The 24,080-nt window shown below is 35.2% G+C and overlaps 1 protein-coding gene across 1 annotated transcript; it reads left to right on the top strand.

Annotated features, from left to right (window-relative positions):
• Positions 1-400: 400 nt before the first annotated feature.
• Positions 401-23,345, top strand: LOC123659375 (nucleoprotein TPR). The gene is made up of 15 exons (XM_045594591.1): positions 401-712; positions 2,096-7,009; positions 7,091-7,299; positions 7,675-7,764; positions 8,527-8,644; positions 9,070-9,401; positions 14,941-15,069; positions 15,338-15,442; positions 15,626-15,778; positions 17,083-17,233; positions 19,187-19,286; positions 19,818-19,994; positions 20,390-20,483; positions 21,269-21,371; positions 22,823-23,345. The coding sequence occupies exons 1-15, from the start codon at positions 535-537 to the stop codon at positions 22,900-22,902; spliced, it is 6,933 nt and encodes a 2,310-aa protein (XP_045450547.1). The 5' UTR covers positions 401-534; the 3' UTR covers positions 22,903-23,345.
• Positions 23,346-24,080: the final 735 nt, after the last annotated feature.

Raw genomic sequence — 24,080 nt, 5'->3', positions numbered from 1 at the left:
CGACTTTTTTGATTTATAATTAAATAATTTGAGGCGAGCAATTTAAAAGGACAACGTAGTCGAATTGAGCTATTGAAAATGTATTGATTAGTATTTTTTTTTACAAATATCAATATTTTATTTGTTCAAACTATTTATATTTATTTAAAAATTAAGGGAAGTGGATCTGTTCCAAACTATACTTGAGCAATTATAAATGCAACTTGAGCAGTTTTTTAACACTTTGAGCAATTTAAAATATTGTATACATCGAAAGATATAGGAGTTTGAAAATATTTGTTTTTTTTTTTTTTAATTTTGATTTTTAATTATATAATTTGAGGTGAGCAATTTAAAAGGACAACGTAGTTGAATTGAGCAATTCAAAATCTATCAATTAGTATTTTTTTTATTACAAATATCATTATTTTGCAGGCTGGGTGGGGTAGGTCGTTTATTGATCGAGACGGTTGAAAGTTTATTTCTGGCAGCACCAATTCATACTCTTTGCGTCGTTTATTGTACCTTTATAGACTCTTTGGTATCGTGAGAAAAATGGAAGCCGAGAGTGTGGAAGCCGGTGGAACAAATCACTTACAAAATGTTTTATCTGAAACAGAAATTGCAGACATACCAAATACTGTTACCGATAAAATTAATGCATTTATTGAGAAAAAATTTGAAGAATACCTGACCTCTAAAGCATTGTGTGAAACTAGTAAATCACAAATAGGTAAGTACCGGTCTGGGAAGTCTTTTCAAAACTTTATTAACTTTTCTGTGGTAAAATTTAGTCACATGTTATTTTTTAAAAACAACGATAAACAAAAATAAAATGGTTTATTTTAGATTTAAAAAATATTAAAAACCAACCTTACATGTTTTCATTTTACTACAGTAGTACAACAACTTAAATGTGTATTAAACATTTACATTTGAGAAGTATTAAAGTTTAAATTAAATTCCATAGTTTATTTAATTGATGATATATTTATTTAATGCACGTGAATGTTAATTTTTTTTAACTACCTCATTTTCAAAAAAGCGCAAACAAATTGCAACTATTTTTATTATCTAATTAAGTAATTATATCAATAAAATATATAAAGGAGACATGCACGACTGAGACAAAACAGTTACATTTATTAATTATGCAGAATACTAAATTACTATTTCTTTAGTTGTTAATGACTGTCAATTACAATGTGCATACTGTTTCTAGCTTCATTGAGTAACCTAAATATTTTCTTTTTCTCATTTATATGTTACAAATGTCACTGCTTATCTTAATGCATTTAAAAAATATAATTTAAACTTACTTTATGATTCTGCTTTCGGCAATATCCAGCCGTGTATTCCTAAGCCATGGTTTTTTAAATTCTCCGACCTAGGTAAAATAACTACGATTGGGTTTCTCCTGCACATCTGTGTTCTTGGCTAAGTTACGCATTTGTGACAGTTCCTTATGTGAATGTGGCTTGGAGGAAGGATCTCTCGATCATTTGTTTTTTAATTGTCTGATATTAACTGTATCACTTATATGATATGCTTCCCAAAAACATTCTGTGGCCGGTTAATGTTTGTTTTCTTCTAACTTTTGTGCCATCTTCTTTTTGTGCTGTCTTAGCTAAGTTTATTAGAATCAATGATATAAAATTATAATTTACCAATAAATTAAAATTAAATAATCATGTCAAATATTTTCAACTAACTGCAGCTTAAGCAGCTTATCCCACTATTGTACTGTCAAAAACGGACCGTTTCCGCACTTATACACTTTCAGTACTTGTCATTGGCAAAATCATCAGTCAAGCTTGTATACTCCTGCATCGTGTACAGTAATGAGATGCTTGACAGTTGGTAAAAATTGACTTATAGTTTTTGCCGGCTTGAAAAAAAGTTTTATAGAACCTCGCTTTAGAATGAAGCTAATCTTGTCAGTGACTCCCTTGATAAAAGGTAGCATAGCAGGTACTCGCTCGATGGTGGCTAGTTTCACACTTCACTGTAATGTAGACGTGGTACCATTTATTATTGTTATTATTTGTTAATTAATAAATCTTACAAATTGTAAAATAGATCTACAACAAAATTTAAAAAATTATAATTGTTTTAGATGACAAAATAACAACTGCTGAAACCACAATACTTGAATACAAAACCAAATATGAGGATACTGCTCAGAAACTATTAGTGGCTGAGGAAACAATTGAACAACTTGAAAAGCAAGTTGGGTCACTAAATAATGAGTTAGAAAAAGCCAGAGAAAAAATTTGTCGATTGGAAAATGAAGTTATAACATATAAAAGTTCTAGGGATGCTGCAGTTGATGAACGAAATGATCTGACAAGGATTTTGCAAAGGCGTGATGCCGAAATCGAAAGGCTCACTGCTGCTGAAACCTCATTATCACAACAACTTCGTGCTGCTATTGATTCTAAGTGTGAGGCATTAGCTTTAAATGATGAAATACAGAACAAAGAACTATCTTTACAATACAGAGAAAAGCGATTGGATCAAGAAAGAGTTCTTCTTAATTCTCAAATAACTGCATTAAGCGAAGAAGTCAATAGGCTTACTTCAGAATTACAAACAGTAAGATTAAACAACACCAGCAGATTGGTTAGCTTAGAAACCCAACTAACTGAAAAAATTGAAGAATTAAATATAGCAAATGAAACAATAGAGCAATTAAATGAAATAAAAAAGAACCTTAATAGTCGTGTTGAAAGTCTTACTCAACGTTTAATGGAGCAGCGTGAAATTGAAAATAAAATGTCAGAAAACTACAAAAAAGAATTAGATGCTAAATCTAAACTAGCTGATCTGTTTAAAACTATGAATGACGACTCAGAGGCAAAAACTACAGAATTGACTGAAGGTATATCAGAATTACAGAAGTTGTTAAATGAAGCCTCTGAAAAATATGGCGAGCTAGAAACAAAATATAAACAGGCTGAAATTGACCATGAGGAAGTGTTGGAGAAAAAGAATGAAATTATTTCTTCATTAAAAAATGAATTGGAGCATGCTAATGATCTATTAAAAGCTGCCACAGCTCAAAAATTAGAAATGGCTCTTAGTGATTTAGCACCATCTGCAGCTATTGCAAGTAAACTATTGAAGTCAGGAATGTCATTAACTCAAATCTATTCACAACTGGTGAAGGTAACAGATGAGTTAGCTCAACAAAAAGAAGAAAATAAACGTCTTGATATGACAATAAATAAAATTGTTCAAGAATTAGAAGATAAAGTTCCTTTGCTACATAAACAAAAAGCAGATTATGATGAAGTGTTAGAAACTAACACTGCTTTGACTCAGCAGATTGATGATTTGTTGTCTGAATGCAGTAGGCTAAGAGATTCTTATGAAGAATGTGCTAAAATATCAAACCATTATAACAGAGAAAATGCTAGACTTAAAGGTGAACTAGCTGACTTAGGAAGGCAAGTTTGCTTTTTGTTAAAAGAAATAGAACACAATCGAGGAGGACTACTCAATGGCGATCATGATTCATCAAATACACCATCAAATGCTGGTAATTCATCTGATTTAAATTCATCTCGAGTTATATCAAAGACATTAGTAACATTTAGTGACATTCAAGAGTTGCAAGCTAATAATCAAAAGCTGTTAAGAATGATTCGAGAATTAACGGACAAACAAGAAGAATTGGAAAAGAATAAAGAACAATATGAAAGTGGGGAAATGGAAAATAGGATTGAAACTTTACAACAAAGGGTTACCGAACTAACAGAAGCTCAAGAAAGGCAAACAAAAATGGTAAATGGTCTGATAAGGCAACGTGACATGTTTAAAAAATTATATCATGATCATATGAGGGGTAAACGCCAAGAAATGTCATCTATTTTTGATACTTCTGATTTAGAAAAAGGGGATTCATTTGCAATGGATACTGCAACTGATAATTCTCCAAAGCGTGTCAATAATGATATTTCGTCATTTGAAGCAAAATATAGAGAGTCTGAGAAACAACTAGAACTTCTTAAAGAGGAACATAAAACTTATAAAGAAGAGAAACTAGCCACTGAAAAAATGTTGTTTGAACAAATTGATAACATGCGGCAGGAAATTGCTAAATTAACGGCTGCCAATAGTAAATGTGCTTCAACATCAGAGTACAATAACGAACGCCTTAAAATATTACAAACTAATCTAACAACATATAAAAAGCAAATTTCTTCATTAGAAGAAAAAAATAAGGCTTATAATGCTACAATTGCCAAACATGAAGTTTCTTTGCAACATTTAAGAGATGAAGTATTAAATGCTCAAGGAAAATTAGCCGCTGCAGAGATTCAGCTCGAGAATCTAAAGCTCGAAAACAAACTATTAAAAGATGCTGAACTGCGATTACAAACAGAGAAAGAAATAGTGAATCGAGAGAGGCATGGCCAATCTTTACTTTTGAAAAACTTAGAACTAATAAAAGCAAGCTTAGAGCGGGTTGAAGCAGAAAATCGTGCTAGAATTGAAACTAGATTAGATGAAGCAACTCGGGAGTGTGCAGCTCTAAGAAGAAGATTACAAGAAGAGCAGGATAGATTTAGAGAGTTGTCAGACCATCTTGAACGTCAAACAGAAACCGCTAAGTCGCGTATGCAAGAAGAAAAAGACGCTGCCGATTTGTTGCGGAAAGAAATTCAACAATTAAGAGAGCAATTTGTTGAAAAAAATAAAAATAATGAAGAGTTAGCAAGAAAGCTTAAAATCGCTCTATCGCCAAACACAGATGGTTCGCTTGATATTGTTAAAAAAATGAAAGACTTAGAAAACAAACTGACCGAGAAGGATGATCTGATAAAATCACTTAGTGAGCAACTTAATACATCTAAAGAACATATTAAACAATATTGTGATATCTCAGAAAGTTCTGAGAAAGAACTTAAAATTTTAAATGATGAGTATGAAAAATACAAATTAGAAACAGGAACAAAGCTTTCTGAGAATATAAAAAAAATACAACTACTGGAAGGAAAATGTTCCGAATTAGAAGCAGAATTATTACTGCATGCTAATGGAGACTATTCCAATGCAAACAGTGCTTTGAAAAATGAATTACAAGCTGTTAAAGAAGAATTAAATAACTCATTGACTGACTTTGACAATTGCAAATGTGAATTGGATGCTGCTCGAACTGAAATTACTAAGTTATCAGAAGCTGTACAAAAAGCAGAAGAGAAATACACCCATGAAATGATACTACATTCTACTGACATTCAAACGTTATCTCAGGTTAAAGATGAGTTGTCAAAAGCACAAAATCAACTAAATGAAATTGTAGCTTTAAAAAATAGTACAATAGAAAAAATGGAGGCGGAAAAGTCATCGTGGATGGAAAGAGAAAAGATCCTTACAAGCGAGAACGAGCAATTAGTTCAGCGCTTAAAGGATTTGAATGATCAAAATTCGTTATTACATGACCAAATTCAGGCTTTAGGTACACAATTGTCAATAACTCATGCATCTAGATCTCGTTCCGAAAGTATGAATGAATCTGCAAACGACTCAAATATGAATATTTCAGTTAGTGATGATGAAGCAAAATCTTCTGAACAACTATTCCAAATAGTAAAATTCCTAAGGAAAGAAAAAGATATAACAATTGCTAAGTTTGACATTTTACAAGCCGAAACAATGAGATTACGATCACAATTAGAAATTACTGAAAAACAATTAGATGATTGTAAGTTAACCCTTGCTGCTGAAAGAGAAAAGTCTGAGGTAAGTATGGTAACAGTAAATAAGCAATCTGATATTTTAAGAAAAATTGAGACATTGAATGCGTTGATCGACAGTAATAAGATATTGCGAGAAGAACGAGACGCATTAACAAAGCGTGTCGAAGAATTAACGGTAACAATTAAATCTTTGGAAGATCAATTATCACCACTACAGGACATGATAGCTGATTTTACATCCAAAAATGAAACATTGCAATCTGAAAATACTTCATTAAAAGCCGACTGTGCAAGGTGGAGGGCAAGAGTCAATGCTTTAGTTGAACGTGCTAATAAAACTAGTCCAGAAGATTGGAAGAGATTGCAAAACGAACGGGAAACTTTAGCTAAAATGTTAACAAATGAGAAAGAAAATCTTAAAAAAGTTAATGAGGAATTGGGGGCTCTTAAAGTAGAAAAAGCGAAATTAGAAGAACAATACAGTCTACTTTCACGCCAACAAAACAACGTAATGGAAGAAAACAAAAAACTTAATGAAGAATTACAAGTTCTTAAAGATGATATGGCACGTTTGACGGAGGAATTAACAAAAGTTAAATCGGAATTTACATCAGCCACCGATGGTAATGCTAAGCTTACAGAAGAGGTTTCTAACAAAGAAGCTGCCCTTAATGATATAAGAAATAAAGAGATGCAAATTAGAAAAATCGCAAAAAAATATAAAGCACAGTATGAGGAACTTGTAAAAACAGTTGAAGAAGAAAAGAAAAAGCAGGAAGGTGAAGCAGCTGCTGCTGGTGCAGTATTAGTGGAAAATACCAAAAAAATAGAAGAACAGTTAACTGAATTACAATTGCAACTAGATTTAGAAAAGGCTAATAACGAAAGACTAAAACAAGAACTTGAGGCACTCAAAACTGCTAATATGGATAAAGAAGAAAAAGCTAAACAAGTTTTAAAGCAAGCTAAAAGTAAAATAGTTCAATTAACGGAACTGAAAAATTCTCTTAGCCGTGAGTTAGACGAATTACGTAATAAAATTGGGACCATCGAACAAAGTACCCGTGACGAACAAGACGCTAGGTTAGAACTTATAAAGTCGCAATATGAAGGACGATTAACCCGTTTAGAGAAAGAACGAGGAGAGGCACAAGCAGAGAAAAATAGAGAAGTTGATGCTAGGAATAGAGAGGTCGAATCACTAATGCAAAAAGTTAACATACTTCAAAGACAATTAGCTAACCAGACATCGGCATCTAAACAACAAGCCACAACTGAGAAAACTACTACAGATCCTCCAACTGCAAATATCAAACCGATGGCTGGTATGTTTTTAATCAATTATTTATTGTAATTTTAATTTTATATTATTACTTTCATATCTTTTATTCAATCGACATTGTCAGGTGTAGCACAGCAAAGTGTTTCGGCTAGTCGGCGCGGTGGGGAGACACCTCTAGCGTCAATCCGCCCCATGGCACAAGTGGGTCCTACTGCTCCACATGATGCACATAGCACGGAGTATATGCCTGCGTCCTCTTCAAGACCGTTACCTAGATCTGCGATAGCATCTGCTGCCTCTACTGCCACTGCTGCACCTCCCGAATCAACACAGGTAAAATGCTACGTAAATACTTAGATTATCTTATCTATCCACCCACCATACTAGTGCTGTATGTGTTATTAATAATTCAGCTAATAAATTAATCATCACATTCATTGTAGAATTATGTCTTGTAGGTAAAATTGGTATTAATTACAAACAAAAATATACCATATGCCTTACCGATTACGGTGAATAAACACAGGACACTGATTTCGTTGAGATAAATTGACAAAGAATTGTTTGAAACTTGAAAATTTGTTTCTATCATTAGTGACAGGTTTTCATTCAGAAAGTCATAATCCATATTCCTCTTCGTAATGATTTTTATTAAACAATTTTAATTTTGGAAGAACTTTATTTATAATAAAAGTATATATTTCACAGGATATGGATACAAGTGAAGCTGGAATGGGCAGCTCTGGTTCCAGTGATAGTACAGCTCAGTCTTCTTCTCATTCCCAAGCGCCACAACAGGTTTGTTTATCTGGATCTATATACAATAAAAACATTGGAATTTTATTCTATTAAATCCTTTATATCATAGTAGGTATGAGCACAATTTAGCAGTTAAAACTTACTTCATATTGTAAAAAAAAGGAAACAATAAAATTAACACTACATATAGATTTACTCACATGTATGTTTACAGCTTCATTAAGCATAGGATATTCCGCTCAGCAGGTTTAATCTTATAATATTCGTATGGGGTCGTCCATTAATCATGTGATGTTTTTTGGCACCTTTTTAACCTGCCACTCCCCCATGGTGATACACGATGAGGTTTTAGACTAAATACCCAAAAATCACGAGTATATTTCTTTGCAAAGTATATTGATATTTTCGGAATATTATATTTTAATACAGGTATAATCTGATTAAATTTTGGTAAATTAGGCACCGCGATACAAGCTCTTAGATAGACATCAAGGTTGTAGGGTATATTTTGATTAAGAATTCGCGCGTTATACGAAAAATAAATACACGTGATATGTTATTACACATTCTTTGTGATCTTACAAATTTTTTTTCTGGACCACTCCCTTCCTATCTCTGTATAGTTTAACGGCTTTCGTGGTTTCAAACGCGCTTAGTTTGATATCTTATAGATTATTATTCAAGTTACTTCTTCCTTCGCTCGTGTAGCCTTGGTGTGTATTTTCTGAATAAGATAACTTGTAATGATCACTGACAACGACAAATTTAGTATTTTCAGAGATGTAATGTTAATGTTTCCAGGCCGTGGCGCTGGTGATGCCGCGCATAGAGCAGCCGAGCGGCGCCAACTCGGGCGCGCTCGCGCCGGCCGCCAGCTCGGCGCCCGGCGCACCGCCCGCTGTAGCGCCACCCCTCGCCGGTTAGTATCACTTTAACGACGCGTCCTGCGAGAACAGAGTAAATGAATGTTTTTCTGTATGTCCTTTATAGAATCGTAAACTATGTATTTGAGCATGTCATGATCTTCATTCAGCAAAGTGTTGTGCATAAGACCACAAAGTTTTCTGAGTTGGCACGACAAAAAAAAAAAAAGCGTAGCAACGCGAGCAGGGTACAGTTAGATATTATAGTTAGTAGTAGATTTTTGTATCGCTTGTGTCCATTTTTGTCGTTTCATTTATTAGCATTAGTTAGTAGTAACTTATGTTTAGTATCTTTTAATTTTATTATCAAATCCAAAAACCTTAACATTATAAATATTTTGATAAGTCGGGTTGCGTTTTCTCCGAGCTTTTCAAAAGTTAGACGTAATAGTATCGTCATTTGAAATCGTGTTACAACAAGGAGGTGTCAGCGCGAGCCCCACGTCGGCGTCCGCGGCTGGCGGGCAGTCCGGCGTGAGTACGTCGCACGCCGCGCCGCTGGTGAGCACGTCGCACGCGGCCCCGGGCGTCAGCACGTCGCAGACAGCTCCTGGCGTCACAACCACCCACACCACTCCTGGTGTCAGCACGTCGCACGCGGCTCCCGGCGTGAGCACGTCGCACGCGGCTCCCGGCGTGAGCACGTCGCACGCGGCTCCCGGCGTGAGCACGTCGCACGCGCCGCCCGACGCTCGTCCACCTAAGCGGCGGTTGCAACAGCGACCGGTGACCGCTAAGCGAACTAGAGTTCAGGTACGCTTTTTATATACAGCCTGACCAGTACAGAAGACCATTCCAAATCGTGACTGTGTAGGGTATTTTAGGGGGCCATTGATCCTAAAGGAATATTGTAATGAAAAAAAAAAAGAATGTCTATTAAAACATTTACTTGTACAATTTAAAGGTGTTCAGTGCTAATGCACAACCGGTTAGAGTGCGACGTGTGCGAGGCTCGTAAACAAATATTTTTTCGTTGTTTACGACAGCACGACCGATTCCCCGTAATACTGCGATATCGCTGCTTTGTATCATATAAACAATCCGTAATGATCCTTATTGACAATGGCTAAGGATACAATTTTGCATGAAGACGATTATACAATTCATTTGACGGAGAACGATGGTAACGTTATGTGCATAGAAAAAACTTACGATGAACAAACACATTTGGAGCAAGATATGGAAATGATTGAGACGAATAGAAAACGTATGTTACATGAGGTGGACGAAAATACAGAAGAGTGGCAAGAAGTTACTAAACATGCTAAGAAAAAGGTGAGGATTTTCGATAACAATTTAGAAGAAAATCTTATTCAAATCGGAATTACGAGTAATAAAGTCTTACCTAAACAATTTGCATTAGGAAAAATATTGCGAGAGAACCAAATCGTGAATGTCAGTAAAGTTAAATACATAAATCCGTATAAAATTCGAATAACATTAGATAAAGAATTTAGTGCAGAAAATTTTTTAACATGTCAAGTATTTAAAGATTTAGGATGGCAATGTCAAAAATCATGGGAAGTAGGAATATCATATGGAATTATTAAAAATATAGACAAAAAACTGTCAGAAGAAGAATTAATTCGTAGTTTACTTTGTGATATTGAAGTTTTAGCCATACAACGTTTGAAACGTCGAGCAGATGGTTGGGTACCTAGTGAAACCATTAAACTAACATTTAAAGGGCCGAATATACCGAAGTATGTATATCTTCTAGATCTAAGAATTAAAGTAGAACAATATATATTTCCAGTCACTCAATGTTCTCGTTGCTGGAGGTTTGGACATACAGCAAAAATGTGTCCATCCAATAAAATAATTTGCCCTAAGTGTACAAAAATCATCCAAATTGTGAGAATAATAATTTTATATGCATTAATTGTAGTAGTAGGGTAATCATATGCCCTTGGATAAAATTTGTCCTATATTTAAAAAAGAGAAAAGAATTCGAGAGATAATGACAGAATTTAACTGTTCATATTTGAAAACTTTTAGTGTGTCTGTCCCCTATTTTGCCAACCACCAACTTAGCTTGCAGTGAATCAAAACCTACGACAAAGCATGTTTACGCTCCAACAAGCACAGTACCGGTAATTTATCCTGAAATTGAATCTGTTGATCAGAAAATCTCTCAAACTTCTGGAACACAAAACACAATGAACAAGAAGAAAAAGAAGAAAAAACGTATTAAATGTGCTGAAAATGTATATGCGGACATAGAAGTAGCCTCTGATTCTGATAACAGTGTTAAAAGTGCTTACTGTATTAATAATGATATTGAGGAGAATGTAACGAAGGAAAGCATAAATTTGCACCGTGAATTGATTGATAAACGCGACGCGGGTTCGATCCCCGCTGGAGCGGTTAATTTTTGATATGATATTCAAAAATGTTTGATTGATAAACTTAAAAGTGTAATATTTGAAAATAATATAAGTATGTCGACTAAATTTAAAAATATGATTTTCCAAATTTCCGTTGATTAAAACCTTTTTTAATTATATAAAAAGTAATGGATAGTATTGTTAAAAAACTAATTAGATTGAACATTATTCAGTGGAATGGTAGAAGTCTAAAACCAAAATTAAAGCTTTTTGAAGACCTGCTAATTCGAGAAAAGCTTCATATTGCTGCTGTGAGTGAAACCTGGTTCAAACCTGATGCCTTTGTCAAAATTAATAACTACATTATCTTTACAAAGGATAGAAATAATTCTTATGGGGGTGTTGCAATTTTTACACATAAATCTGTCCAAGGTCACATACATAATGTAGAAGTCAGTAATAGTGATATTGAAATAATAGGTGTCAAAATATTTAATTGTGCCAAATTGAAACTATTTACTCTGTTTATTGCCCTAGTGACATTCGGACAACACAGAGAGATTGGGAATATTTGTTTTCTTTAGTTAACATGAAATCAATATTGATGGGTGATTTTAATGAACACCATTCATGCTGGTCTGTTAAAACGGATACTAGAGGTACGCAAATTCATGATTCATTACTTGAAACTAGTCTTGTCCTTCTCAATGACGGTGGCCCTTCTCGACTTCAACTAAATGAAAATATTTTACGTAAGTCATCACCCGACTTAACTTTAATAACATCAGATATTCTCTATGGATTTTTCTTGGTTAGTTTCGACTAGGCACTGGGCAGGGATCATCTTATTATTAAATTAAATACTACAATACATTGTGAGTTAAATCATTTAAAGAAACGTAATTTCAAACGCGCTGACTGGGTTGGTTATCGAACATATTTAGAATCTTTTTTTATTGGATTTAATTTTACTCATGATATTCAAAAAGATTACGATTTATTTATTGGCTATGTGAACGAGGCTGCAGACAAATATATTCCCTACATTAAAGTTTGTCTTACCCCACACAGTAAATTCATTCCAAAACCATACTGGACTCCAGAGCTTTCTAAAGCCGTATTTATTCGTCGGTTGGCATTGAGAAATTTTCGTCATAACCCTACTCCACGTAATTTAGATATTTTAAACGATAAAATAAAACATTCCTTGGAGCTTATTAGAATGGCCCAATGTGCGGCATGGAGAAAATTCTGTTCATCTTTACACGGATTGTCAACAACTTCGGAAGTGTGGAACTGTACGAAGTGGATTAAAGGATATAAAATTCACAGATCCATGATCAGTGAAGAGAATGTTAATAAATTATTACATAGCTTATGTCCTGATTTTACTTGCCGAAATTCACCAAACTTTACTTTATATAAATACGATTTGGAACGTAAAATTTCGTTACATGAATTAGAAGCATTCATTAAACCTAATGATACTGCACCAGGGTACGTGTATCATTGGCGTATACTTTTCGACCAATTTCTCTAATTTCGTGTTTATGTAAAATTCTTCATTCAATTATTAAAGGTTAGAATGGTTTGTTGAAAGAAACGGCCTTTTCTCTCCAGACACCGTAGGATTTAGGAAATCGCGGTCTACAGTTGATAGCCTTAGTGTACTTGTGTCTAGAATTCAAAACGGTTTTTGTAATTATTATGTAACTGTTGCCTACTTCATGGATATTGACAATGCCTATAATAATATTGATATTTATTCATTGCTGCACATTTTAGATAATTTAGGTGTAGGCACAATGTTTTGTCGTTATTTATGGAGCTTTTTGTCTAAAAGATTCCTTAAAATAAGAACTAACAATGTAACGATATCTTGACTAGCCAGGGTATAGCTCAATGAGATTCATTATCCCCATTTACTTTTCAATATTGCAATAAGAAATATATGTGAAGTAATGAATAACTATGTTCATATCTCTCAATATGCTGACGATTTTGTTTTATATGTTACTAGTCAGTGTTGGTGAGGCTGAGAGAGAACTTCAAGCGGCAGTTGATGAATTTGTCATCATGGTAGGTAATTTAGGGTTGAACATTTCGTCGTCAAAAAGTAAAGTTTGTGTGTTCAAAAAGGGACTTAATAGATATCCAGTTAACATTATCGTCAACGGTTCCACACTGTCCGTAGTACATCATGCAAAGTATTTGGGAATATGGTTAGATAGATCGCTAAGGTGGGGCAAACATATTAATGATTTATGTAACAAGATTTCGAATTTTCTTAACATTTTTAAAGTTTTGGCTGGCTATGGATGGGGTGTTCATCCAAAACATTTAAGACGCTTATATTTGTCTGTTATAAGAAGCAGAATAGATTATGCCTGTTTTGTTAATAATGATAGCAGTGTAGCTCATTTGATTAAATTAGATAAGACGCAAAACAGAGCTTTGCGAATAATTGGTGGGTACATTAGGAGTACACCGTCTCACGTAATGGAATCAGATTTGTGTATACAACCTCTTTGTTTCAGAAGATTTTATTTAGCGGGTAAATTTTTATTGAAATCGATGTCTATGACCAATAGCTTCACTCATACAAATATTAGACAAATTTATACCTTCAAATTTAGTTACTTCGTGGAAAAGAAAGCGCAAGCCATTATTAATAGAGGTCTACGATATTTTAAAAAATGTTGAGGTCAATAAAAGTAAATCTTTGGATTTCTTCTCACATGATACGTGGCTGAACAATATTCAAATAGCAAATTTAATTAAAATAGATATAATGAATATTAATAAACCTAAAAGAAACTATAGTACATCATATTTAAATAACCACTGTAAGAACTTTATTAACGAACAGTATAACGGATTTTACAAAAAAATTACTGATGGTTCTAAGGATGGCCTACACACATAGGTGCAGCATTTTTTGATGCCGAATCTTTAGCTTCAATTTACTTTAAAATTAGTAGTAATATTTCTATCATGCACGCTGAGCTATTGGCTGTTTCTGAAGCTTTATCATACGTATCCTCCATTGATTACGACAAATTCGTTATTTTCTAAGACTCTAAGTGCGCTCTTCAACATGTAGCCCGATGTACATCTAACGGTAGAAGTACTCCCGTAGAATACAGAATTTTAAAACAAATATGTAGTTTGAGAGAACAATCCAAAACAGTATTTTTTTGCAGTGGATTCCATCTCATATTGACCTATGAGGTAACGATATGGCGGATATTCTAGCAAAGTATGGAGCTTGCGATGGTATAGAAATGATTATTAGGCCTATTTTTCGCGAGTGTTTACACATAGTTAAAAATAAAAGCATTGATTTGGGGAGAGAATATTTTGATAAAAGGTCGAAAGACAAAGACATCTGGTATCGGACCATACAACCTCACCCGCCCAATGTACCTTGGACAGACACAGTGTTATTGAACAGAAAAGACGTTGTCACTGCTTTACGGTTGCGGTCTGGGACATGTTCCATTCAATAAATTTGGCCATTTGATGGGTATAACTTCAAACCCTAATTGTTCAGTTTGTGGAGTAGTAGAGGATGCCTATCATATATTAATGGAATGTGTTAAGAACGAAACCAGATGACACCAATTTTTCCCCAATAAACTGTTTTATACGAATGTTGGAGAATGTAATAGTATTTTGACAAAACCAGAATCTATTCTGGCAAAGAAATTGTATAAATTGTTAGATGAAGTTCAATCAATCATGTAATTGTATTAATATAAATGTATAATAACAGAGCGACATCGTCGCAGTAGCGGCAAAGCTCTTTAATAAAGAAAAAAAATATATATTTAATGGTGTTCTACAAATATTATATTATATCATGAATATTTAAAATACTACCTACAATTTTTGAGTACTTTTAAACTCAAATATGCAATTAAAGGTCTTTTTTAAAACCTTATTCATTTAATGCTTGCTTTTAGGGTTTTGAACGTTCAGTAGAAGTGGAATACCAAGTGCCAACTTCATCGCGTTGTGATCAAGACGATGAAGGTGTCATCGTAGTAGATTCCGAGGAAGATGATGAGCGCTGTACTGGCACTATGTATAGGGTAAGTTAAAAATATTTTTCAAGATTACTCATTTTTATCTTTGCTAAAAATAAACAAGTTAAAATCGCCCATAAATTTATTTGTTTTTCATGGAATTAATTAATGAAGAATATTTTTACACCTCGCTTTTTTTCTTTTTAAATAACATGAATGCCTTCCTATTAGTTTTCAGGTTTTAGATTTGTTTTAGTTTCTTGCGTAATGGCTCTATGCAACTCGTATCTTAATAATTATGAAAGTTTACAATAAGTCTCTTTTCGCGTAGGAGGAAGGAGAGGAAGATGAAGAAGACATGGAGGAGGAGCAGGACGTAGAAGGCGGCGAGGAGGAAGAAGAGGTCGAAGGCGAAGATGGGGAAACTATCACTCGCCCGGTATTAAGACACTTGCTTACATAATATTTAAACTTATTTATATGACACATTTTTTTCTTTACACTACTAGGGGGTCTAATAAGCATATTCTCTCTTGATGATAAGTGGTTACCGTAGCCTATAGACGCCTGCAACACCAGAAGCATATTAAGGGGCTATCCATAAATTCTCTTCTCTTCTCAGTCGTTCACTCTTGACAGAGTGGTCGTGGTTGACGACGATTCATTAGCTAAAGCAGCCCCCGCTATACGTCTCCACTTGATGCGGTTTTCAGCGTCTCGAGAACTCTGGACTATGGAGATCTGTGTCGCAGCTTTGATGAGGTCTGTCCAACGCGTAGGTGATCCACCGCGTGACCGCTTGCCCTCTACCTGCCCTTGGACAACGAGTCGCTCTATGGATTGTTCATTTCGAACAACGTGTCCGAAATATTTCAGGATTCGAGTTTGCACAGTCGACGACAATCTCTGCTTGATTTTTAATTCCTCTAGGATGGAAATATTGGTCCTAAACGCTGTCCAAGGGATCCGCAGCAGTCGCCGCCAGCACCACATCTCGAGTGCGTCGATTTTGCGTCGGTCTTTGAGTCTAACCGTCCACGTTTCTGCGCCATAAAGAAATATCGGGAAGATTAAGTGATATTACGGTTGCACCAGACGCTTTTTAACTTGCCAACGGCAGATCTTGTAATAGCACATCTCCTTCGAATCTCGTCTTCGCATCCTCCGGTGTTTGCAATATTGGAACCGAGGTACACATAAGATTGGACAACCTCACAGTTGCCAATCATAGAGATGTCAGGATGGTTTAGTTCGGCTCGATCCACTATCATCATTTTGGTCTTATCTCTGTTGATCGTAAGTCCAAAGGAGAGGCTTGTTGTCTCTAGAAGTGTCAGCAGGTGTTCCATGTCCTCTTTTGTTTGAGTGAGAAGAGTAGTATCATCGGCATACCTCAAGTTAGATATTTTTCTACCTCCCACTGAAATTCTCATACATGAATTTTAGAACTTTTGGACCTTTACCCTGTCCTTTCACAGATGGTCACATTTATGAGACCATACTTTGTGACGTCACATATTTTGCAATTAATTACGTCACATATATTGCATTAAACCCCAAAACCCCCTATAAATTATTATTTATTAAAATATCAGTTGTGACATTATTTTTATTTCCATTTAACTAACAATTACATATATTTCGAAATGTGATGTAACAAAATTTTGGACTCGTCCCTACATTTTGTCATACAATGTCACACTTCGTCGACCCCTTTAATGTGTGACATTATTCATGGATGGTTCTTAAGTGCTTTGCCAACTTTACTCCCGACCCTCTCTAGGAGCATAATACAATAACGTTTGATTATTGTAATTTATTAGCCACTTAACTATTATCCAACATTTTTTTTATGTTACATACACACGCGGTCGTCTTCCTAAAATAAGCAACCTATATTTTTATTTTCGATAAATGCCTATAAGTTATATAGGCTCGAGGCGGAAAACGAATCCACGACCCCCTGAGAAGAAAGCAGGGTAAACACTGCAAACTGCGCCAATGGGCTAGTAAACCTAGTAGTAAGTTAATTAATCTATCAATTGCAACGTAATGTCTAATAATTGATCCACTGCACAGGAGTCGCCGGCGCAGAGCCCCGAGGCGGGCGGAGTGGGCGACGAGGGCGAGGAGAGCGAGCTCGGCGACAGTGGCGCGCGCGCCGCCGCCGAGCCCGACAGCGAGCCGCCCGCGCACCGCCAGGTCGACGCCATCAGCAGCGGGCCCGAGCGTGAGTCCTCGCCTTGTAGCTTGTATCGGATCATCTGCGACGGAGAAGCGTTTCGGGTGCATCAGAAAGACGCGTGGGCTACTGAGGACTAGGTTCACCCGTTGAAGTCCTTTTGGACCATTGAACCGCACCTAATATGTCAGGTATTTCCGTTTGAAAAGTATGATTCGAAAAGTTTGTTATTTATTAGTTGAAGTTAAACAGGTTCTGAGGTCTTTACCTCTTGCTTATAAGTTATATCAGTAATTTGTGTATAACAGAACAAGTAACAGGTCCTAATAAAACTAGATATTAAAATATTATATAAATTAAAATTAAAATCGCTTAGACCGAATATAAAATCATCATATCAAAAATTTCGATCTAGCAAGTACATCGTTCCATAGCTTAATTGGCTAGAGCGCCGACACGGTCAATCGGAAATGCGGGTTCGATCCCCGCTGGAGCGGTCAATTTTTGATATGATATTCAAAAATGTTTAGAATTCCTAATGTGTGGGTAACACAAAAATAAAATCGTACATATTAAAAATAGCATGGTGTCGTCTCCTGTCAAAGATTTTCATTGTAATATGAAACTTTGAATAGTTACGGGTTTCTGTAAAGAACTCACTATAGACGGCGCCACGGTTCGCTTAAACCGAATATAAAAATCATCATATCATAAATTTCGATCTAACGGGTACATCGTTCCATAGCTTAATTGGCTAGAGCGTCGACACGGTCAGTCGGAGACGCCGGTTCGATCCCCGCTGGAGCGGTCAATTTTTGATATGATATTCAAAAATGTTTAGAATTTGCTGTTTGATTTTGCCAACTCCGAGTGACTTGCGGAATATCCAAACTTTCGCAGGGTCAGATTCCTCCAACACTGACTTGTGAATGTGGCGTCGTTGGGCGTAGGAAGGAATAATTCTTGATTTAACTTTTGGGGGTCTGACTTAATAGGAAATAAATATGAGATCATGGTAAGAAAACTATACCGCTGAGCACTAACCATACTTTTCAACATGGTCAGGGGAGGAGACAAGTATTAAATCAAGGAGAGTGGGAGAAGAGTTAGGAAAGGGAGGAGATAAATAATTACATAACATGAAAATGTAATTTTTTTTATAGGGATATCATTAACAAATTAACCTTAAAAGAAAGATCTTGACTCTAAACTAGTTTCACAAAAAGATTCAAGTCAATAGGGCTGATATGTTTCAAGACATTCACGGAAATGTATATGGTGAAAGTTCTTTTAATGAAAGGCTTGGAAGTTTTTATAGAATTTTTTTATTCTGTAAGGTAATGGATCTAATTTATCCTTTATGTTGTATAATAAGATTTAAGGTATCGAAATATGTATAAATTATAAGGGTTTTTACGTAAAAATTATAATTAAGGCTAGGCATGTAGTGGACCGCCCGTAACCCGACCCAGCGCTTCGCACAGCTGTTCTTCCAAACCGACTTCGTCCTAGGCCGAGGTGTAATCTCGCTTGGAGAAACCGTTAGGACAAATGGACATCCCGAACCTTAATAAAGGGTTCCCCTTTTTCTTTCACGGCTGGGTACCCGGCCACCCCAGCCGGTGCCGCTGTAAAGGTCAGTAGGACCAACAGTACTAGACCATCCGAAAAAAAAGCTCAGTCAGTTAATCGTAACACAGCCGTCGAAGGTTTAGGAAGAAACAAGAGTTAGTCAAGAGCCGAAACTTGCGCATCGAAAAATTAAAAATAATTTTGTTTCTATTCGAGGTCCTTGGTTTCGTAGTTAAGTGTTTCGTAGTTAAGTTCATAAGCATTCAGAGGTGCGTGGTGGCGTACATAACCAGACAAGTTGCTATAATACGTTGCGTAAAAGTAATTAAAGTGGGAGATTATCCCTGGACGACAGTGCGGGCTTTGGATGTGTCCCTGCCGTCTGAAACACTCAATGTTCTACTAGTTAAAGTTTAATTTTGTTTGCAGCCAGCGGAGCTTTATCATTAGGTGGGAGCGGTGCCGACGATGGCGACGATAGCATCGTTCCTTCCACTCCTACACTTTATGTTCCTAGACGAAATGACGGGTATGAATGAAGAATTATATGCTATTACTTCTAGTGAATTTTTAAACACTTGAGATGTTGAAAAGCGACATTCATTATATATATGACTTATTTTTAAATGTTAATTAAAAAATATATATATTAAGAAAGGCAAAAACATAAAGCCATAACTTGACAAAATGGGTAGTGATCATAAATATCAACAGTATGGGATAAATCTATTGAATCAACGATTGAAAGAAAAATGAACAGCAGAATGCTTGGTTTATAAATTATTTTATAATTTAATATAGTTAAGAATATATAGGGCCCGAGTAAGTACTCAACAAAGAGATATTCTATTTACTAAAGGTATTAAAACGTGTTTAATTTAACTCGCTTACTAAGGAAATGTCTATTGTTATTTAGACCTCAACAATGTAAATAATCAAACAGTTATCATTATCATGAGCATAACGAATCTTTTATTTTTAATGTTGGAACCCAGCTTTAGTACATTTACTCGTAGCATTAAAGCCGGGATTCGAAAAATGAAAGCTCTTCGTTTCGCAGATTCGGTGAGGCGGTAGTGTCGCCGGTGGGCGGCGCGGGTGCCGAGAGCGCGGGCGCGGCGGGGGCGGCGGGCGCGCGCTTCACGTTCGCGGAGGCGGGCGGCGCCGCCTCGCACCACGACACGCACGCCGACCTCGCCGCCGCGCTGCCGCCGCCGCACGCCGCGCACGCCCGTGAGTACCCTGCCGCGACGCACTCGCTCCCTTAACTTTGTGCTTTTCTTAATACTGAACCGGTTAAATAAATGTATGAGCGATGAGACCTGACGATATTTACCCATTTTCCTCATGTTAAACACGGATCTACAACTAAGCAGAGTCCTAAGGAATAAATTGTAATGAAATGCAGCGGATTAAAAATGTGTGTCCATTTAAAAGAGTTTTTCATTGGCAAAGGATTCTCTGTAAAATATTTCATCTAGAATTTGAATGTAGTCGTAATGGGTCGGATCATCCGGGATTCCACCAAAAATTTGACTGGACCAAACGAACTCTTTCTAATGATTTTAGCAATAGTTTGTGAGTTAAAGAAGACCGACATACAATTAATGTACAGCTATTACACATAGGAAGTGAAGGAGAGTCACGTGAATGGGAAGAGTCGCGCGCTGATGAAGAAGCAACGGCTGTGAGCTCTCAGGGAAGCGAGCCATCTTCACCACATCAGGTAATTTTCACTTTCGACTTATCATAAAATCTAAAGATAAAAATTGCTTATAGTCCAAGAGCTGATGACGAATTTTGGCAAGGTTCTTTAGGCAAGCTGAAATTGCGAAAATTTAAAATTTCTTCAATTGGCGGATCCAGTCCTGAGAGTGTTTAATCGAGTTAGTGGTTATTTCGCTACTGCGCAGCAACAGATGCAAAAAAAAAAAACAACTTTTTTATCTTTTAATTTATTATTTATAGAATTAAAAAAGATGTTTTTGTCGGTTATAAAGTATTGAAAGACGACTCCGAAAATATTTTTTTTAATCCTTATTAATTGAGTAATTTCAATAATACCTGTAAATCACTAGACGATTTTACCGATTATAAACAATCCCAGACGTTAATAAAGTTACAAATAAGTGCGACAAAAAAAGTCTTACGCGCAGTCGTAAGTACGACAAAGAATCGAGGCATGCCGGCAGCTGCCCGAGCTCGAGTTCCTCGCGCTTTGATTGACTATTGAGAAACCTCGTGTTTCCAGCATACTTACAGCACTGCGTTCACAAAAATTATTTTGTGCTAAAGCAACCGTAGCATCGTGAAAAATTATCCAGTGTTTTCAGATCTTTTTTAAAGATTTTATTAAAATATAATATTCTTTTTTTTTTTGAGATTTAGCATGCACGTGCTTATATGACCATGTAAATATCTGTGTATACATATAGTTATTTTTCGTAACTGTAAAAAACGATTATATTGAAATATGAACGTGTAGTGTACTTGTTATGTGTGTTGTGGCAGGTGGCGGAGGAGGGGCGGGAGGCAGAGGCAAGCGCGGCGCCGCGCCGCGCTGCGCCCGCGCCGCCCGCGCACTCGCCGCACCAGCGCTGGATGCGCGCCGCCGGTACAACACCCGCTACCTCTCTACCTCGCTCTCTCTGACAGTGCTGCCGTGCTTAGCTAAAATGGCAGTAAATTTTAAAAATCGAAAATATTATGAACTCGGTATAGAATATATAAATATAATTAAATTAAATGAAAATATTTATTTCGCTGTATACACACTTAACGAAACGAATGTCACAAGTAATAATATGGGTTGATGATATATTGGACAATTGTTATCATAAATAAATGTAGTTTGGGAGTGTGAGGAACGGGGTGTTGAGTTCCTCGTCCGTCATCGCAAAGGGAGGATCCTTCGACCAGACGGGTATTGTGTCGACCGCCCCGATTGTTGTTGTCTCAATCGCTCTGATTACTTTGATATCGCGATGTAGGATACGTCAGTTCTTAGTTACGTAGTTCGTAGTTCGCTCGATAGACGTCGCCACAGTAGTGCCATTAAAAATTAAAAATTGAATGTGTTTACTGCCTTTCACCTAAGCACGACAGAGTGGGCCCTCGATATAACGCCGTAGCTCGGAATCATAATTAAATAACAACGAATACCCTAGTATTTTCATTAAAACATGTCAAACATCGATTGAGATTTTGATCTCATCTACTATTCGCTCTTAGATATTACTAAGCTTAATGTAAATCTTATTCGGAATAAAGCCACGTAGCATAAAATGTAATAGACTCATAATTAAAACATTCAGTCAGGATAAACTTGATTTTGTTTGTAATTACAATATGTGTTTGCACTTTATATCGGACTTCAGAGGAGAAAGAACCTTCGAAGTGAGAGAACTGTCTTTTAGGGGTAAGTTCTCCTTAAGGCACTAGGTAAACAAATAAATAACTGACAAGACATAATGGTTCATTAATTACCATAGTTAAAATAATAACCACTAGAATGCAATTAATATTAATGCTTGCCAAGTTACAGCTATATTCGTAACTGCATGCATCAATGCCAAAAATGACTTGTCTGTTTTAACCAATTTGCGATTTTGTGCAGTTCTATTGCTTAGCATCAAAAGTAGGCGACATCCTTCTCTTTTCACACCCAAAGCTAGTAGTTGTTTGTAATAGTATATTAACGAGTTTACTTATGAGAATCCCTTATATGTTAAAAAATAAGATTCCCGCATATTGCTTTTTGAAATAATAGAATCACAGGTTAAAAAAATATGTAAATCTATCTGTAATGGCAAATATATGTCTATGAATTTAAAGTTAGTTAGGTAAATAACTAAAGAACGAGCAAATAAAACTATAGTTAAAAAGGCAATTATAATTTAGCAAATAAATATAAGAACAATATAAAGACAAAATATAAGAACATTTTAAAATATGTTGGTAATAAAATATAAGGTATAATAATTAAATAATGTAATGACCTCGATAAACAATACTAACAATTAATACTTGCATGTAAAACGATTTCATGTTATTAATATTTATCAGACAGTGAAAGCGGGCCGCGCGGACGAGGTATGCGCTCCCGAGGACGGCCATCACGAAGATCGCACTACTCGAGGTATTAAGCCAAGGCATTGGACGTCCACGACGTGACTTGTATATAATTATTTTTTTTACAGACTGTTCTAATTTTGTATGTTAATTTAGCGTACTCGGTATTATAATGTCACATTTATTTGAAATGTTTTTCATGTTATAATTGTAAACGAAATATCTTCCATCTATTTAACGTCTGAGTATGACGAATATAATATGACGTAGGTTTAATGTATGTTTCCATATAACTTTTAATAGTATTCGTAAATAAAATTTCTTTCAAACATTTAACTTAAATAAACCTTTGTCTTATGACTAACACTATTATTATTATTAATGTAAAGTGGAGAGAGATAAAAAGAATACATTTTTTTACGTGTTTAGTTACTAGGACAACAATTCCAAACTTTAATATGGATACAATTTTATTGTCTTTAATGCAGATTATTTAATAAAAGTGAAATGGAATCTATGACTGACTTTTATTCTTTTCCTCAAATATTCTAAGAAACCTATGTTTTACTAAATATAGAAATACTTATTTCTTGTATTTGTGTACCTATAAACATATAAACATACGTGTATAATAACACGTTTGTTCTTAGAATATCGTAATAAATAAGTAAGTCGTAAATAAATAAATTACAAACTATTTATTACACAACATTACATTTTTAATCATCTGAAAATTTTATTTAAAACAAGAGTATGTCTTCAAGAGCCTGGGATTTATCTTATCTTTGGTGTGGCGCATGTATACAGATATTAAACAGACGCTCACCTTTGTATAAATGACAAAAATGTTATGTAAATGGATAAACTATTATTATTTATTTGTTATTTATCAGTATTGCTCAATAATTTTTAACATTTGAACATACGACCTCTAGTTGTATTTTTTTTTTGTCATAATGTCTCATATATTCTAATAGCTACCTACTTAATTATATTACAATTAATGTGACATTGTTAGCTAAGAAGACGCTTTAATAAACAAAAAATTATATTTTGAAATTAATTTTCACTTTATTTTATCGAGCTAATCCATTGAAGATAGTAATTAAAATTACTTTAATAAACAATGTTTAAAGCTTTCAGGATGGTTTTAATAATATATTGTAAGTAAATCGATCCCTGAAGCCTTTTACGCTCAAAAAATAAAATTAATGTACAATTATTAACATAATTTATATTTGTTTCTCTTTCT

This window comes from Melitaea cinxia, chromosome 14 (assembly GCF_905220565.1).
Source record: "Melitaea cinxia chromosome 14, ilMelCinx1.1, whole genome shotgun sequence".
NCBI classification, from domain to species: Eukaryota; Metazoa; Arthropoda; class Insecta; order Lepidoptera; family Nymphalidae; genus Melitaea; species Melitaea cinxia.
Note: the sequence above shows the minus strand (reverse complement) of the source record. Positions and strands in the feature narration are given on the sequence as shown.

Coding starts and splice junctions, on each gene's coding strand:
- LOC123659375 (XM_045594591.1), top strand. CDS start 535: ATGGAAGCCGAGAGTGTGGAAGCCGGTGGAACAAATCACTTACAAAAT. Junction 15,443..15,625: donor GGGAAACTATCACTCGCCCG/GTATTAAGACAC, acceptor TTCTCTTCTCAG/TCGTTCACTCTTGACAGAGT. Junction 21,372..22,822: donor GCGCTGGATGCGCGCCGCCG/GTACAACACCCG, acceptor AATATTTATCAG/ACAGTGAAAGCGGGCCGCGC.